General features: G+C 36.0%; 1 protein-coding gene across 5 annotated transcripts in view; it reads left to right on the top strand.

The window, feature by feature from the left end:
- LOC112043821 (LIM domain only protein 7) overlaps nucleotides 1-18,329 on the top strand; it is a 204,459-nt gene that overhangs the window by 176,729 nt on the left and 9,401 nt on the right. For 4 of the 5 annotated variants that reach the window (XM_052888508.1, XM_052888506.1, XM_052888507.1 and 1 more), the window contains 5 exons: nucleotides 9,022-9,154; nucleotides 9,942-11,585; nucleotides 13,073-13,396; nucleotides 14,074-14,394; nucleotides 16,287-16,454. In XM_052888508.1, coding sequence (XP_052744468.1) covers nucleotides 9,022-9,154; nucleotides 9,942-11,585; nucleotides 13,073-13,396; nucleotides 14,074-14,394; nucleotides 16,287-16,454 — 2,590 coding nt within the window. The remainder of the gene's footprint in view (nucleotides 1-9,021; nucleotides 9,155-9,941; nucleotides 11,586-13,072; nucleotides 13,397-14,073; nucleotides 14,395-16,286; nucleotides 16,455-18,329) is intronic. The other variant, XM_052888509.1, reaches the window with a different exon arrangement.

The following is an 18,329-nucleotide window of genomic DNA, read 5'->3' as shown; positions in this document are numbered from 1 at the left end:
CATTGTTCGTTTTCTCGCCATCGTTGGGAACGACGTGCGATGCGTTAATGATGTAAGTTTTTAAGCGTTTTCTAATACTTCTAAGTCAGAGGTTCCCAAACTTTATTTTCTTATAGACCAATTTCAAAATCTAGCCGATTGCTGTAGACCAACTACAGCTAAATTACCATTTCCCAAAATTCGAAAATATACGTATCTAACTATGAAAACTTCCGTCGCGGCTCTGTTCCAAACAACAAAATTATCCGTTTTCGAAAAATCTGAGAATTAATTCAATATTCATTCTCAAATACTGTGAGTGGATGTAAAAAAAACCAAAGCTGGCCAGTGATAAAAGTGATTCTATCTAACTTTACTTTTAATCATTTAATATCTACAGCACATGCACAAGGATCTAATAAATTCTCACTTGTTATATTTAAAAAGCACCCCATAAAATATGACACTAGATAAAATTTCATGGACCCCCGCTTACGAACCGTGAACTCCCATTTTTTTGCCACGCCCACGTAGACCCCTGTTGAGTCTCCCGTGGAACCTTGGGGTCTACCTGGACCACTTTAGGAACCAATGTTCTAAATTATAGCTCGCGACTTTAAACACGCGGAATTTGCGGCCATTTTGGTTGCACCTTTACGTACGAGTGGGTTCCAGCTGTAGTCATTTTAAATAATGATTTTCTTTCTACAATCAAATAAAAAAACGCATGGGAATGACACTCGTACACACACACACACTCACACACATACGCACACGCACACATTTTATCTCGTGCCCGAGATAAAGTGTCTTGAGCTTAACAGACAGACAAGCGGACTACAAAGTGGTCCTAGAAGGATTTCGTTTTTTCCTTTTGAGGTACAGAACCCTCAAAACGGGAGCAGTCGCAAATAATAGCTAATTTTGTCCTATAACAATCTTCCACATTATATACCACCACGGCACCGCAGTTGTAAATCTATCTTTGTCGGAGGGCACCGGGCATCACGCTGAAACTACTGAATGAATTCAAATGAAACATAACACAGTTTGAGACCATAATACAAAGAAGGTTATAGAATACTTTTTATTGCGGAAATAAAATAAAAATGGGGTTTAATAGGGTTGAAAATTTGTATGGAAAGTCCTTAATTTTTTAGAGTTTTTCCTTAATTTTTAGAATTTTTTAGAGTTTTTCAGTTTTAAAATTTTGTTCATAAATCTTATAAAAAAATACGAAATATAATGTGATTCAGGAATTTTTAAAATTTAACCCCTAAAGTGGTGAAATAGAGTTAGAAAGTTTACATTGATTTCCACGCGGACGAATTCGCGGGCGTTCGCTAGTAATAAATAATAGTCCTATTTACATTCCTGCGGCCAATTTACTCCTCACCCACAGTACCCTGGACATAACTGATTCGTGCGCACGAGGCGGCGTGCGCGGGTTCGATTCCCGCGCAAATTGCCGGCACGTTTGCTAAATTCCCATGGATCATGGCGGTGGGGTTGTTTTGCTTTTTACAAGTGATTTTCTCCTTCGCTTTGTTTCTTTGATTGGATATGGGAAACTGAATTCCCATCTTGTTACTAAGTTGTAAAAGATACAATGTTTTTACAGTATTAGATATGTTTTTACAGTATTGTTTCGGCCTAAACTGAAACCGAAACTCACGTGGTCAAGTATAAAATTCCAAATGAAGTTCTCATAGCAAAAAGTTCATCACTTTACCAATAATCAAATCAATAATTGTTACTGTGTCATTAAATACTAAGAATTGGTATTTTAAAATCCAATTAATTAATACTTTGTTTTGTATTTGTACTTAGAAGAATCATAAATAATAATTATTAGTAAAATCACTATTAGAGTCTTAGTTCCGAAATCAGTTTTGGTTTTGGCAAACATTTCGGCCTATTTTGACCGAAACCGAAACTGCGGTCGAAACTCAGCCGAAACCGAAACCGAACTTTCTTTCAGACTCTACAAGATAGTGAATAGGCCAGCTGATTTACTAACTCAAAGATAACATTTAACTAAAATATATAATGATTGACGTTGCACAAACAATCATTATGCTCGTATCATTACTAATCATTATCACGATCTGTCGGTGCCATTTCATCTCATCTCCATGTAATTATTATGCAATATGAATTTGGTAACATTGTTTTGAATGTCAGTTCCGTATAGTTAATTGGTTAATGAGCAGTTCATGGGAGGCGGGCACTGTCACGGTATTGTGTTATATCACGTGGATAAAGTTTAAGAAAGTATCATTTACAGTATTTATGTGCTACGCTACGTTGCTATGGATGCGTTTGATATCCACTAATCATATTCATAGCTTATCACTGGTAGAAACGGAATCAACTAGGATATCCTACTAATATTATAAACGCGAAAGTTTGTATGGATGTTCGGATGTTTGTTATACTTTAACGCCGCTACTACTGAAGCCATTTGGCTGAAATTTGGAATGGAAATAGATTTTACTCTAGATTGACTCATAGGCATAGGTTTCCCGAGATTTGCGAAAACTGATGATTTTGATGATATGAATGTTTGTTACTCTTTCACGCCTCGACTTCTGAACCGAATTAGCTGAAATTTGGTATTAAGATATATTATAGCCTAGATTAACACATAAGCTACTTTTTAACCCTCGGGAACCATAGATTTTTATCTATGGTTCCCGAGGGATTTGTGAAAAACTAAATTCCACGCGGACGAAGTCGCGGGTGCTATGGGCCGTCGCGAGTGGGTAGCTATGTGCAGAGCAGAGTACATACAGTATGCTCTGACAGCTGCGCATCTTACCCATCCGCCGCTGTAGCCAAGTGGCACATCGATTCTATTTCTACGATCGCAAACGATTAAAAAACTAGAAAAATGTATGGGAATGACATTTCCTATCGACATAGTCACATGATCAAGAACTGTCATTCCCATACATTTTTCTAGTTTTCGAAGCGTTTGCGATCGTAGAAAGAGAACCGACGTGTCACATGGCTATAGGGGCAGAACACGAACCCACGGATGTTGTCATGCCTACATGGTAGACCGTTGGATCAACGAAGCAGTTGCCGAAGAACCTACCATAAATGTCGTCATCAAACCATATTCGGCTCACTGCTGAGCTCGAGTCTCCTCTCAGAATGAGAGGGATAAGGCCAATAGTCCGCCACGCTGGCCCAATGCGGATTGGCAGACTTCACACACGCAGAGAATTAAGATAACTCTCTGGTGTGCAGATTTCCTCACGATGTTTTCCTTCACCGATTGAGACACGTGATATTTAATTTCTTAAAATGCACACAACTGAAAAGTTAAAGGTGCATGCCCCGGATCGGATTCGAACCCACACCCTCCGGAATCGGAGGCAGAGGTCATTTCCACTGGGCTATCACGGCTCTTACACTACCTTACCATACCTTACCATAAATGTAATCAATAATAATTGTCATATTATTAAATAGACAGGCAGATCTAGCTCGTAACCGTCGTAACCGGCTGTAATATTATTATGTTGTGCTTTCTATTTAAATGTCCAAAAGTGTGACGGCGAAAGTCACGCGGCCGCCGAATACTCCGCGGGTTTTCACTTTTCTTTTACTTAGACCAACTTAGGGTTGTCACCGCTCGAGTAGTTAACAAATATAATACAAAACATCTAAAAAATACATTTTTAGTCGATAGGTTAACTATCTAACAGGCTGTGTGGGCAGACAATTTTATATGTTATGTATTATATTTACCAATCTATACTAATGTTATAAAGCTGAAGAGTTTGTTTATTTGTTTGATTGAACGCGCTAATCTCAGAAACTACTGGACCGATTTGAAAAAATCTTTCAGTGTAAGATAGCCCATTTATCGAGGAAAGCTATATGCTATATATTTTATCCCCGTATTCTTACGGGAACGGGAACCACACGGTTGAAACCGCGCGGCATCATCTAGTTATTATATACGTACGATACGGCATCTATGAAATTTAGTCATGTCTTCAGGCGGTGACAGATAACATATGTGTATTAGACTCCAAAATTTCAAATTATGGAGTGTTAATGTTCAGTACAAGATATATTTTTTGAGGATCAATAGAAATTATGTCTTATGTTGCCAGACAGTTTGATTGGTAGCTGCTCTTTTAATAGACACCCTTAAAGTTCTATAAATTGTTACTGAATCCTCTTATATTGTAAAGCAAATTATTGAATATACTCGTACTTATTTCATTAGAATAAGTAGTAGAAGTACTCGTAGATAAAATGATTTAAGATTGTCATACAATTTTTATAGTTCAAAAACCTGTTCTATGATAAGAGATGGTTATCTACTTTGGTATTCTGCTTCGTCAGCTACTTGATAAGAAAATAAATATAGGAGTAAGATAGTTTGGGCATACAGTTCATACCAATCCACGGACAGAAAACATATCAAAACTGTGACAACCCTACTAATGCAAATGACCTAACGTCCACCGCTTATCGCTGTTTGACCTGAGTTTTTATAAAGTAAAATGTCTGCTCATTGTCGAGTATTTTTTTTGTATTAGATAACAAGTTTGCGCTGGACCGGCATCTCATCTAATTATAAGTGATGGTGCGGAAACACTTGCGTATCAATGCAAATATACCTTGTTGCTTAATACGAAAAACGCTTGGCTAAAATAAGCTGTATTTCTTTACCGGAATTATTTTCAATGAGCCTTGCCAGTTAATAGAAAAAAAACATTCAAGTCAACCATTGACGGTCAATTATTCTCACGTTTCTGCAGCGTAAACGGCAGTGAAGACGTTTCATAAGTCGAGCCGTCGCACGCAGCGAACAATACACGATCAGTTATAGTCGTGGGTGCTAAAGAAACGTGAGAATATTGATCGTCAATAGCGTGCATTAATGACCTTTGTAGCAACTATACTTATTACCCAGTTACTTACTTTCCCTTTCAACCAAAACAGCTGCAGCAGATATAGGCTGTATTTCTACCCCGGAGCTCGATTTAATTCAATCAAATTCTATTCAAAGAATCTTGCTAGGCTATAGTCATAATACTTCATTTTATAAACGCTGAAAGTTTGAATTGTATTTAGAAAAAAAAAATGGATTTCGAAAATCTCGATTTTTCGAATCTAAAAGCCTCTGTGTCAGAATATATCTATCTTCATTCAAATTTCAGCTAAATCAGTTTAATAGTCGCGACGTTAAAGAGTAACAAACATCCATACAAACATTCGCGTTTATTAATATTAGTAGGATATATAGATGAAGGCTTTGAAGGCATTATATGTACCGCAATCTCTCAGCCCATGCCACGCAATAGCAAATTAGGGTGAGACCAAACGTGCGTAATTTTGTGAGTCGTCAGTCGCGTAATGTCGATCGCAGAAATTCGCGTATAGTCAGAACAGAGGGCCTAGTGGCAGTTTGATACTGTTACTGTCACGTAAAGTAAACGCGAATTTCTAAGGAATTGAAACAGCGCCATCTAGTGGCACTACTGCACAACTGTTTCATTTCATATAAATTTTGCGTTTACGTTACGTGACAGTAACAGTACGAAAATATTGAAAACTCCCACTAGGCACACAGAACTCATTTTGCGACGCCGAATGGCAGGAACTCTAATTTTGTGTGAAACCGAATGCAGCAGAAATTACGCGACTGGCAACTCACAAAATGACGCTCGTTTGGCTTCACCCTAATATATTGACAGCGTACACCTGTCATGACATTCGCCTTGAAACCAGCCGTGCAGCAGGTTTGGGAGATACGTACTGTTACGTAAAGTTCGCGTATCTATCGACACTGAGGAACTATTGGAAAGCGTGGAATATGCAGACACAATATTATTAATCCACGCCTTGCGAAAGAAAGTTTTGTATGTCTATTTTTTGTCATGTATATATTTTTATGACTTTTACCTATTAATTAGGTACTACTAATAAAAAATGTGTGGACATTTTATATGGAAAACTCAATAGCTGTGGTGGTACAGATTCAAAAGAGAGTTGTATGGTTCGATTGGCACTAGGTGAACTATTGTCTTGTAGTTCAAGATTTATTTAAAAAAGATGATTTATTTAAAACACATTATGTCAAATCTTTTAAAACAATAACATTATTCCTTTTGCTTAAATGTCGGAATTATTGTGAATTGAATGACGGAATGACGGGAATTAAACTATTTAAAAATTAAATTATTTTCGACGGCCTCCGTGGCGCAGTGGTATGCGCGGTGGATTTACAAAATGGAGGTCCTGGGTTCGAACCCCGGCTGGGCAAATTGAGATTTTCATAATTGGTCCAGGTCTGGCTGGTGGGAGGCTTCGGTCGTGGCTAGTTACCACCCTACCGGTAAAGACGTACCGCCAAGCGATTTAGTACATAATTCCGGTACGATGCCGTGTAGAAACCGAAAGGGCTGTGGATTTTCATCCTCCTCCTAACAAGTTAGCCCGCTGCCATCTTAGATTGCATCATAACTTACCATCAGGTAAGATTGTAGTCAAGGACTAACTTGTAAAGAATAAAAAAAAACCCATGGTATGAAATTCAGACCTTAGCACTTACAAATGTATTTCATACTTTTACTAAAACATACATCCTGTAAGGCTAGCACTAACATTAGATTGCCCTTCTTATCAACCGATAGACGTTCAATGCTGGACATAGGCCTCTTGCATGGACCTCTAAGCACAACGATCTCGAGCCGCCAGCATCCAGCGGCTCCCTGCAACTCCAGCGGCTCCCTGCAACCCGCTTGATATCCTCGGTCCACCTAGCAACATTAGATTGGCTACAGTGAAATTCAGTTAAAAAGTCATTATTAATCTATCTTATGCAAAGAGCTACAATATACCACCTGTCACATACGTGGGTGGGAACGGAATTGGCTCGACCAGTAATTATCTAAAGTACTCGCGATTAGTGAATTCCTCGCTGGTTGCTCAGTCGCTAATACCTGTCTCAGTGTCTCAGCACCTATTATTGTTAATATATAAATATCCCGGTGACTCGGGGCTGACAGTGACTAACAGACAAACATAGGTGCAAACGATTCGCACATAATTACCGAATGACACAGCGATGACACAAGCTGTATATTTAAAAAAAAAAACCTATTTGTTACCAATAGTATTGGCGTACTTAACCTTGAGGCAAAAAAATGTACGTGGGTGTGCCGTTTTTTTTTTTTAATAGAAATGCAGGAAGCTTCGGCATAGACAAATATATTGAAGCGAAACAAATTAATTAAACTTTTAATTACAAGTAGGTACGACTGCTATTGAAACATTTTTGAATAGTCCGTTGGTTTGTAGAGAGTAACTGTGGCACTTCATATTCGCAAAAATGCATTGCTTAGCCCTGGACTCTTTACGAACATTATGTATACTATACTAATAGGTACTAATGAGTCATAATATTATAAAGAGGAAAGATTTGAATGTTTGTTTGAATTGAATTGCTGGGAAGCTACACTATCCCAGATGCTATAGGCTGTATTTTATCACCGTATTCCTACGGGAGCCACGCGGATAAAACCACGCGGCTTCTGCTAGTAGGCTTTATTTTATTCTTTTATTAACTGGAACGCAACTGAAACCACGGGGCGTCGACTTTATTGATATCACATTTACACAGGCTTCATTAGATACATTGATTATATAAGAAGGAATTTTACATATTGTTATAATCATTACGTATAATGTCAGTCTTTATTAAACGCCTTCAGTGGTGACTAGCGCCGGTTTGTTAAACAGATACTACTGAGAAGTCAAGAAACGCATCAGCTTTCCTTTTAAAAGAATTACAAATGTTACAATTTTACATAATTTATGTTTTCCTGTCATGTGTAGTGAAGTCATCAGAGCCGATTCCATCAATCTTTGTCGTTAATAAAATCATTATTTCAAGCAACCATGTTAAAGTTCTTTCTTCAGTCACTAACATGACAAAGTAGGAGTTCCGCTTATATTCAATTACGACTTTCCTTAAAAAATCACCCTCACTCCATATAAACGCAACAGTTTAAAAAGGAATGAATTTCAGCAAACGTAAACACTCTTAGTTGGCAATCCTTCAATAATGCATCGCGCCGACCCGCTCCGCTGATCCTTAGAAGGAAATCTCGCTCCAATAAAGACTAGGAAATCATTACAGACATTTCTTTGTGGGACACGGAGCCGACGTGATGGCTCTTAAGGAAATACAAAGAAACTGCGTTTTGAAACTAACGACACGAGAAATCCATACTTAAACATTGGCTTATTAGAAATAAGTTATAACTGATTAAATGCGTCTAGAATCCATGATACATAGTTCCCGCAGGAAGTTAATTTAAAACATATACAATACAAAGTGACAAATAATAACTAAAATATTATGTACAAGAGTAGAAGAAGAAGAAGAAATATACACTTTTTTTTTATTGTACACTAAAAACAAAAATAAACAATAATTCATAAGACTAGAAGAGTATAGCATGATGCGATACCAAAATCGGTCTGGTTAGTAGGGGGTCGAATAACTATGTTTTCCGAGGTGTGGTGGAATTTTCAATTCCATCAGCTTTTCATTGACACTACAACTTTGCGACTCGTTGATAAAATATGTGTCGCTAGCTTTGGTTCTTCTCATTTCTGATTCGATCACGCTAAGATACTTTGAGCATAGCGACCAAGAATCATTGTTATCATTATCAGCTGTAAATCTAGCATGCGTTAACGGCATGTCTCTTGATGAGAAGAATATATTATCGACCTTTCATTGCTTTTGGGACGAAATGGAGATAATATTTTTGATATCCCGTCGACATCAAAAATGTATAAAACGACATATTAGAGAATATGTTGTTTTTCCCAATCAGACCTTCTTCGGCCCTTTGGTATATTATGTACTACCTTAGAATACGAGTAGGTGACACCAATCAGCATGAGCCCCTAGTCCCCAGCAACCTTTATTCCTAGCTTCGCAATATATTAATTAAGTAAACTAAATGTATTTTTCTCAATATGTTCGTATGTTTGTTCCAGCGCCGGCCGCAGAAGGCGGAACCCGCTAGCCTTGTACACAGAAGACGATGCGCACGACCTGAGCGACCTGGGCATCGGCACCTCTAGTACGAAGAGCAGCCTCAGCGAAGACTGCGACACACACAGCTTGGCTGTAAGCATCACTTGCCTTCACTTCATCATCATCATCATCCTCATCATCATCATTATCAGCCTATTTTAACGGCCCATTGCAGGGCCAGGCCTCTCCTTTTGGGAGAACGGATATAAAACTTAAACTCATCAAGAGTGATGAGTTTAAGTAGAGCAGAGGCTCAAGTGCGGTTTGGCGCGCTTAGAGACAATATTTGGCTTTTTCTCTAGCACTATAAGAATGATAGCGATCGGAACCGATGGTTTAATATGCTCTCAGAGGGAAGGGGCTGTGCCTACCAAATTAAATTTCCCAACTCTAGGCTGAGGATTTTACTAATAAGAAAGTATTTATAGTAGGACTTGGGAATCTAACTTCGTGATCCGAAGCCACACAAGCAAATCACTGGACTATCTAGGAAGTTAAGTTGCAGTCAGCTTAGTTATCAAAAAAAAGATTCGTAGCTATCTTACAAACATGAACATAATCATCTCTCCCCTCTATGCGTCAAAAAGATGGGTATTTTGACCCTGAATCTTTTGAATTTGGATACTATCTTGCTCCAATTCTATGTCTCATCGATTCAGTGATACGCAATAATACTTGCAGTTTACATCCATTATCAGTCTTTAAGTCGCCAGATATTGGTATTTAATTGCTAAATTATCAATAACGTGCTCTATATATATCTAATTACAGAATCTATTTAAGTATAATTTCGTCAGTTCTGTGGGTATTTATCATAGGTATACATTTTGCTTCCACCGAAAAGAGCGAGTTCTGATCCCATTAATGATTTCATTTTCAGAGCGACGGTATGGAGCATGATAAAAACCATTCTGACGTGGACAATGTATCGAATTGCGAAAACAATCGCAAATTGGGTTCCAGCGCCAACGAGTACGACACATGCACGACCACTACTATCAGCTCTCCTGAACCAGAGGAGTATACCTACGAGGGCGCTATCGAAGGATACAAGTCGAGAATCATCTCACAAACGAACAGTAACATGGTTAAAACAGTCGTTAACAATAACCTTAAAGAAAAGTCTCCTGACAAATCAAACGGTGATATTAACAGAATCAGAACATCAGTGAGTAATAAGATAGAAGAAAAGGTCTTCTCATTCCAACAAGACAGAGTTAATGACCTCAGAAACAACAACCAAAAGAAGGATTTACCCAAAGTGGATATCCACAAACGTAGAGAGCATTTCGAAAGAGAAAACTCACAGGAACTACAAGTAACTAAACCAAAACTACCTGATATAGCAAACAAGAAGTCGATCAAAGAAAGAATGTCTTCGTTGGAAAAGTTTAACGAAGAAACGTATTTCCAAAAGTCGACGAGTGACTTGACAAAAATGCCTGTAGAAGTCAAACCTCTAAAAGAGAGACTTTCGTCACTTAACAATCTTAAATCTACAACTTCTGAAGTTGATAAAGTGAAACGGCTGTCGAATGGAGATCTTAGCAAAACTAAATCGCTAAAAGAACGTTTGTCAAGTCTCAAGTCGCAAACATCAGAAGAAGAAATCAGAGTCACAAAAACAGAAGTTAAGGAAGTTTCCATGAGTATTAAAGAGCGGTTGTCCTGCCTTGATGCCGCTAAAAATAAAGAAATACCAAAACTATCCATCGAAGAAGAAATCATGCAGAATGATAAAATCAAAGAAGAAACTGAGTACAACGAATTGAAAGATAAGTTGTCTGATAGTTCATATAAACTTGAGGATCAAATGCAGAGTTTTTGTCGCTCACTTGATAGTTTAGATATAAATGGTCAATCTTCTCCCAATTCCTTTGAAAGAATTCGAAGTCTCGAAGACTTTGACTGTGGTGAAATCCAAAATAACACAGTTCCAAGTGACATAGAGACGGAAGATAGTGGTATACACACGGCTAGAGATTCTTGCGCGCCAGCAGATGATATCGCAGATTTAACTCAGGTAGCTTCTCCAATCGGAGAACCTATGGCCGAAGTATCTGAATACGAATCTTCTAATGAAGACGGCGCGACTCTAGTTCAAACTAAACTTGATGGAAACGATGATGTGAGCGTAGACCGTACACATCAAATCAAAACGGAGTTATTGATTCAAGAATATGAAAAAGACAGTCAGGCTGAAGATAGCGACAGTGCAAGCAACTACACTCAAGCAGTCTCTCAACCTGAAGAATTGAGCGTAACTGAAGTTACTGAAATCCAAATGGACAAAGAAGATGAGGATACGTTAAAAAGCTTGGATAATCAAGATTCTTCCAGTGTAAGTCTCAATGAACCCTTGTCCGCCACGTCCGAAGGTGACACGGTTGTATTCGAGGGGAAAATGACTATTCACTTAAACTTGAATGAAATTTGCAAAAATCAAAGCACTGGTGCAATGGAAAGTTCTAACGCTACTGAAATATGTACTAACGATTCTACTAACAACAAAAGCATGTCAATGGTAACTGTCTCTAATATTACAACTACTACTAACATTTCACCAAAGAATTCCACTAAATCGCTAAAAACTAACCTTACTACATTTAACAATATTACTCCAAATAACAACACTATCATTTCTTCGGAGCACTCTAACAATGCAACTGTAGATAAAAGTGTAACTCATGTTGGTCATCTTCCATCTAACACTCGGGAACCACAGAGCCCCGATACAATGCCCAGTCCTGAAGAAGAATTAGTGGTAAGTAATTCGCAAGATTCTAACCCATTTTGGCAGAAACGAACTAAACGTTGCGTAGAACCTAATAGACGAAAAACTATTTTGTTTATAAATAATAAAGTAACTACTTTAAAAACCGTAACAACTACCAGTAATGTTAAAAGAGAAACTGGAGGTAACTAACGACCTAATAGGTATAAAATACCTGCTTCATCCATACAACTTCTCATATATTGCCTTAGACTGGCAAGAGAGATGAGAAGTTAGTAATGGGCCTAAATATCTATAATTTTGTGATCTCTTCATTTACATACCGAATGACGGTCTTCCAAATGTTATACTAATATCCGTTAAGACAACAATCACATCCAATCCACAAACTAATAGTCGACAAATATCACATAACATTAATTAACTCATTAATCATAAAAAGTAGAATCCATTTGTAATTAAAAACTTGTGTGCTAAACAAAACAAGATGAAAGCACTGCACAAGATTCAAACAAACATTCATTCAGTGACCATTCGTAGCGCCTAGATGATACAGGGTTGGAGAAATGTAGTGCCCGATTCATTGTGTCTATTTTTTAGAAACCATTGAGTATTTGAGTAGAGCCCATTTTATTCATAGCATTTTATAGTATTTTCTGTACGGTGATATCTGTAAATTCATTATTGAAATATATGTTAAACAGTTTCGTATGGGTTTTATTTATGGAATATATCGCCCTCATTAACGTGTTGTATATCTTATGTAAACATAATTATGATAAGCTGATCCTCTATGGATGGAAAGAAATCAGAATGTACTTAATGAAGTGTGATAAGTATGTTATCTTTCGTAGTCGTATCTTGTGTAAACTGGCAGCGTATGTGTGATTATACTTCAGTAAAATGTATGATAGTGTTCTAGGAATAGGTATTCTCTTCTCTACTTAATTTCATATATATTTAATTATATTAATTGAAGTTCTTTACGATGTTTCATCAGCTTTTGGTGATGGGTTCATAAGGTAAGACATTTGTATGTAATCGTGCTTCACTATTAACATGCATTTTCGCCGCATTTTGTGCTAACTTCTCACATCTCGCTTGTGTATTTTGTTTGTTTTCATCATCATCATCATTTCTTTTCTCTTTTAATTTCAATTAACTTTAATTATTCTTTTATTTTATTTAGGTTATTTGATTAATTTGTTTTAATTTGCGCTTGTTGAAATTGTATATTTTTTTCAATGTCATAAAATTTTTGTTTATTAAAACTCCAGGTCATAGACGCTTTAGAGCTAGCGTTCAAAGAATTGGATTCGGAAGAAAGTGTAAACGTTACAATGGATGAAAATGATTATAAACCTTGCGAAGTTAACACGAAGCTTTCTATAGACAAGGTTGAGAAACTATTGGACTTCGACGTGGATAAGAAAGTGTCAGTGACTCCTCTGTATGAGAATATAGATATATTCAATCAGACTAGTATTGTGGATGCTGAAGCGTTTCCATTGGATCTTCCTACAAACGCTTTAGAGCCGCCGAAGGAGAAACCGCCTCCGCCACCCATGGAGGATGGTCCTGAAGATGAACTACTTGGAAATGTAAGTAGATCTTCCTTGACTTTTCCTTACAAGTACAAAGTGGTTTGGTTCTATAGCCTTGATGTTTCGCACTGCAAAGATATGCCTTTCCGGCTGCCCTTTTTATTTGAGCGACGGGCTAATGTACTTTCCGAGGGACGAGGCGTAGCTCTAGTAGCGTCTTCTTATTACGAACCTGTATTTAATAAGGAATTTTCCATTGTATACGTTCTATACATATACTAAACCCTGATTTGGCATTATCGGCGTATTTTAACAGACAGGCTTATGTCACCCTCCTTATATGCGAGTGCATTTGCAACTTAAAATCACCAAAGCTTTATTGCGAGTTGTCGAGCTTAGTGTCACAAAATAATTTCAGTAACGACTATTAATAATAATAATAATAAATGGCCATTTATTTTCTCTTCTTCACAATATTTTACAATTAATTTAACTTTAAAGTATAAACTCTTAACGTAACAACTATTATCTGTTGTTAATGGTAATGACAGTGCTCTTCTAGACACGGGGTGTAACACGACGAACTCCCCAGATCAAAGCTTATTTCTTCATAGTCTTCTGACTCATGACTCGAAGCTATAACTTTGTGATTCGAAGGCATATAGGCTAACCAAATAAATCAACAGGCAACAAGGCAGTTATTCCTTATTAATCTTTTTAATTATCAATTCCAGGGCAACTTCAAACATAACAGGTCAGCACGCCGCATTAAAAAAGAGATCCGGAATAAACGCACCAGCTTCCTCGGCATCGAGGGTCAAGATGACAGCTACCTGGACGTGGACTCCTTGGCTCCGAGACCTGACATCACCTCCTTCTTACAAGAAGAGACCAAGATAGAGAAGCTTCTGTACCAGAAGACGCTGGCGAATGATATGGATGCCAAGTTACGAGACAGTAGGGACTCTGGAGTGGATGTGGATAGAGGCGATGGATGGTACAAGAGACAGTCTTCTCCGGAGACTTCCAACCCTCACAGCAGACAGAATAGTGAGGTAATTATTATCAAATAGTCGTAATAAATAAATATCCAAATTTGATGTTTCAGAAGTGCTTCCTAACTAAGCCTACTTTTGCTCAAAAACACTTTCATATTACCACTCCACAGCGGGGCTAAACAAACATTTCAGCCTCTAGGGGCTAAAGTAATTCTGTTTTTTTTTTATTATTTTTGTTTGTTACGATAAAACGAAAAAGGATTAATTAGTAAATAGTTTAATCATACTAAAATATAACCTCTATAAAACGAAGGAGGTTTTATTCGTGTCGAGTACATATATAAGGCCCTGATTATTTGATGAAAAATTTGAAATTGGAACGGAATACAGCGTTCTTGTCTATAGAATGCGTATTTTTTTTATTGCGTCGCGAGCTGCGTCTGAAAAAATAATTTTAACATTGAATACTGTACTGAATTATTTTATTTTCTCGCAATCGTAGTGAAAACTATAGAGGCTAAAACCATTACTAACTCCGCTTCTATTTAGCGACCCTCGCCTTACGGCTCGTGCCTAAAAATACCTCGTATATAATGAGTCTTTTTAACTCCTTGTATAACAATCTAATAATGTAAGTAAACACAAAATAATGCCCTCGTAGTCGCTAAATTCGGATAATTTTTTGCGGTGATTTTGTAGGCATGTAACATATCTATAATAAGTATAAAATAATCATTGTCGTCGATACTTTTGTTGTTATTACATTTGTATCTATTGAACTAATAACCTGCCCATGCTCCTACCCATAGTTGAGTACTGTTTGCCAATTATGACTTTGGAAGGTAGCAGGTTTGAGAGTCCATACACTCAACCGTCCAATTGACATCGTCAAGTGCACTTATTTGTATAATTATATAGCCCTCATACATAATCAGGCTATCGTATTGTATTGTAATTGGTATATTAACACTACATTATCTACAATAGAGATGTTATCTACTTATAATTGTTTTACCTATTGTTCCTCTTATTATGTTTACTAGCAAGAGAAAGGCGGCGACTCTGTTGGTAATACTTCATATTAATGAACGATATTTAATATATACATAGTTATACAATCCGAATTGGGCCAGCGTGGTGGGCCTAACCCCTCTCATTCTCAGAGGAGACTCGAGCTCAGCGGTGAGCCGAATATGGGTTGATAATGATGATGATGATAGTTATACACATCTACTTTTTTGGCAGCCCTTCTGACCGGTACCTATCAGTACTAAATTCTAACAAACACAATTGGCGTATTAACGTGAACAGATAAATAAACTAACAACAATCTTAAAATTAAAAAAAGAAGAAGTAATAAATAAATAAGAATATAAAAAAATCTTAAAATTTCATTCCGTATACTAATATTATAAAGCTGAAGAGTTTGTTTGTTTGATTGAACGCGCTAATCTTAGGAACTACTGAACCGATTTCAAATTTTTTCATTGTTAGATAGCCCATTTATCGAGGAAGGCTATAGGCTATACATTATCCCCGTATTCCTACGGGAACAGGAACCACGCGAGTGAAACCGCGCGGCGTCAGCTAGTCTACCATATAAACAAACATAGCTTAGCATAATTTCGCATATTCGATTGAGGTTTTTCGGAGATTAGTGACCAACAGACAGATTTTTATGTCCTGCTGCTTCTTTTATTCCTGTAAATTAAAAATACGGTACTGTTTCGGTAATTAAAATACTTAATTAAATTTTTATTTGGCTACCTAATTGGTCATACCTGTTCAATGGTAGATTTAAATACAGTTTGTATTATTAGATTGATTGTCGCATTTATTTATTAATAATAAGTCATTTATTCTACATTTCATTTACATACAAAAATACATCTAATTTACATACAAAAATACAATTGAAATTTTATTTGGATTTTTGTGATTACTTTCAGCCCTATACGCAGATGACGGTCACATCTGATGAAGAAGAATCCACTAAGAAGAATGCTGAAGAATCCTTCTCCAAAGATCTCACCACTAAACTAACCGGCTTGACCGAAAACGGTGAAACACACGGCACCAAGATAGATCACTTGGATAAGAAAATACAACAACAACAGGTAAGGTCGGAATGATGACGTATTGCACATAGTATACAACGAAATGCTAAGCTATTTTGAGTAGAACTTTTGTAGTCTAGAATTTGGGCTTTAAATATTATATTGTAATAGCCTTTCTCTTATTTAATAATGTATTTTAAATATATCGCATTATATTAAAAATATATTTTTGTTATGTTAGTGATATAAATTTTAGGTTTTATTCAAATTTAGTAGTAAAATAAAAATGGGTATTAAAATTACGTATTTACTCAAGAGTTAGTTGATTTTGCATTATTTATTTTATTTTTAGGTTGTTAGATCGTAGTAAAGATCATCGAAATATATTTTTTTCTATTTTCGTTTAAATTAAGTTAAAATATTTGTTAAATACTATACTATAGGAATAAAAAATTTAATAAAACATATTTTTGGTAAATTAAAATGTTACCTACAATTTGCTACTCAGTTATTGTTTTAAAATTGTTACAATATTTTTCTTATATAATGAAGCTTAAAATTAAAAAAATATATATAATGTAAATATTAATTATGGTTATGGTATGTAAATAAAATCTGGTTATGGGATTACCATTTTTCAGAACTCATGTTAAATGCTGTATATTCGGAAAACTATATTCAGTGCCACACTAGCGACTTTTTGTCTTAGCGACTGTCGACCTTATTCAACGTTTGTAGTACCTTGGGAAACATTTTCGCAACTTTTACAATAATTTGTCGTTAGTGTGGTCACTATAAAATCGTGTAGAATCAAATTTCTTTTCATATTTCAAGAGATTATGACTTCTACCATGTTTTTCGAATTATTATTTAGCTTTACGGTTTTGGTTTATAATGATAAAAGAACACGCATGTCCCATTGTTAAAGTTACTAGATTAAATTTACTGTACATTAAAAAGCTTAATAAATATCATAGATTTAAAAAAAAACATTTGAAAACAGGTCTAGTATGCGCCAACGACATATATCATGAAGAGAACATGTTGTCGACTAATAGCGACAGAGTTGAAAATATCGCTCTCTCGTTCATTACTTTGAGACAAATGAAAAAGCAATATTTTCGTTGCTATGCGTATGCTATTGGTCGACAATATGTCTTTTTCTCATAAGATATCTCGTGCCGCACACTTAAGACCTACTGTACAATAATATAGAATAAAATCGGATATGTGTGTCTGTAAGTCACTATACCTAACGCAAAAGACGCTTCCTAATGCTTGTAATATATCTTCGTAACTTTTCCTCTTCTTAAATGGACAATGTTTCAAAAATTGGCTATATTGTTATATATTTTTTTGAAAAACTTGTAGGTTTGTTAATAAATAAATACATAGTAATGTATTACTTCACTTCTTGCATCATTAAATATATTTATTTCAATATATATTTCGCCTTTTATTTGCACGGTGACCTTATGTAGATAGCTTGTTGCACTTTGCATGTATATTTTAATTTCAAACCACAACGTTGTTAAAATCATTTGTATGATGATTCTATGATTTTTGTGATTCTGGCAATTTTAAACATTTTTTTAAATTTTTTATGTAAAAGAACACTGATCCATTAATTTTGGCTAATATTTCTTTTTGATTGTTATTTTGTGTTCTCATTAACTGTAAAAATAACATACGGAACTACTACATGATAATTACCAGTATTTAAATTTATTTGTTACATATAGGCATTAAAATGAAAACAAAAGTTCAAGAATCGAAGATATTTTAATTTCTGTTTCTTGAAACTGTATAATAATGAAATCAGCCCACTATTGGCGGTAATTTCAGCGAAAATACTTAAAAAGATACATTACAGCCGAACTTTTTTGAAAATGTATTGGAAATGCGTAGATGAGCTAACACGATCTAAATTCAGCA

The sequence above is a fragment of the Bicyclus anynana genome, chromosome 22, assembly GCF_947172395.1.
Source record: "Bicyclus anynana chromosome 22, ilBicAnyn1.1, whole genome shotgun sequence".
NCBI classification, from domain to species: domain Eukaryota; kingdom Metazoa; phylum Arthropoda; class Insecta; order Lepidoptera; family Nymphalidae; genus Bicyclus; species Bicyclus anynana.
This window is presented reverse-complemented; position numbering and strand designations above follow the sequence as displayed.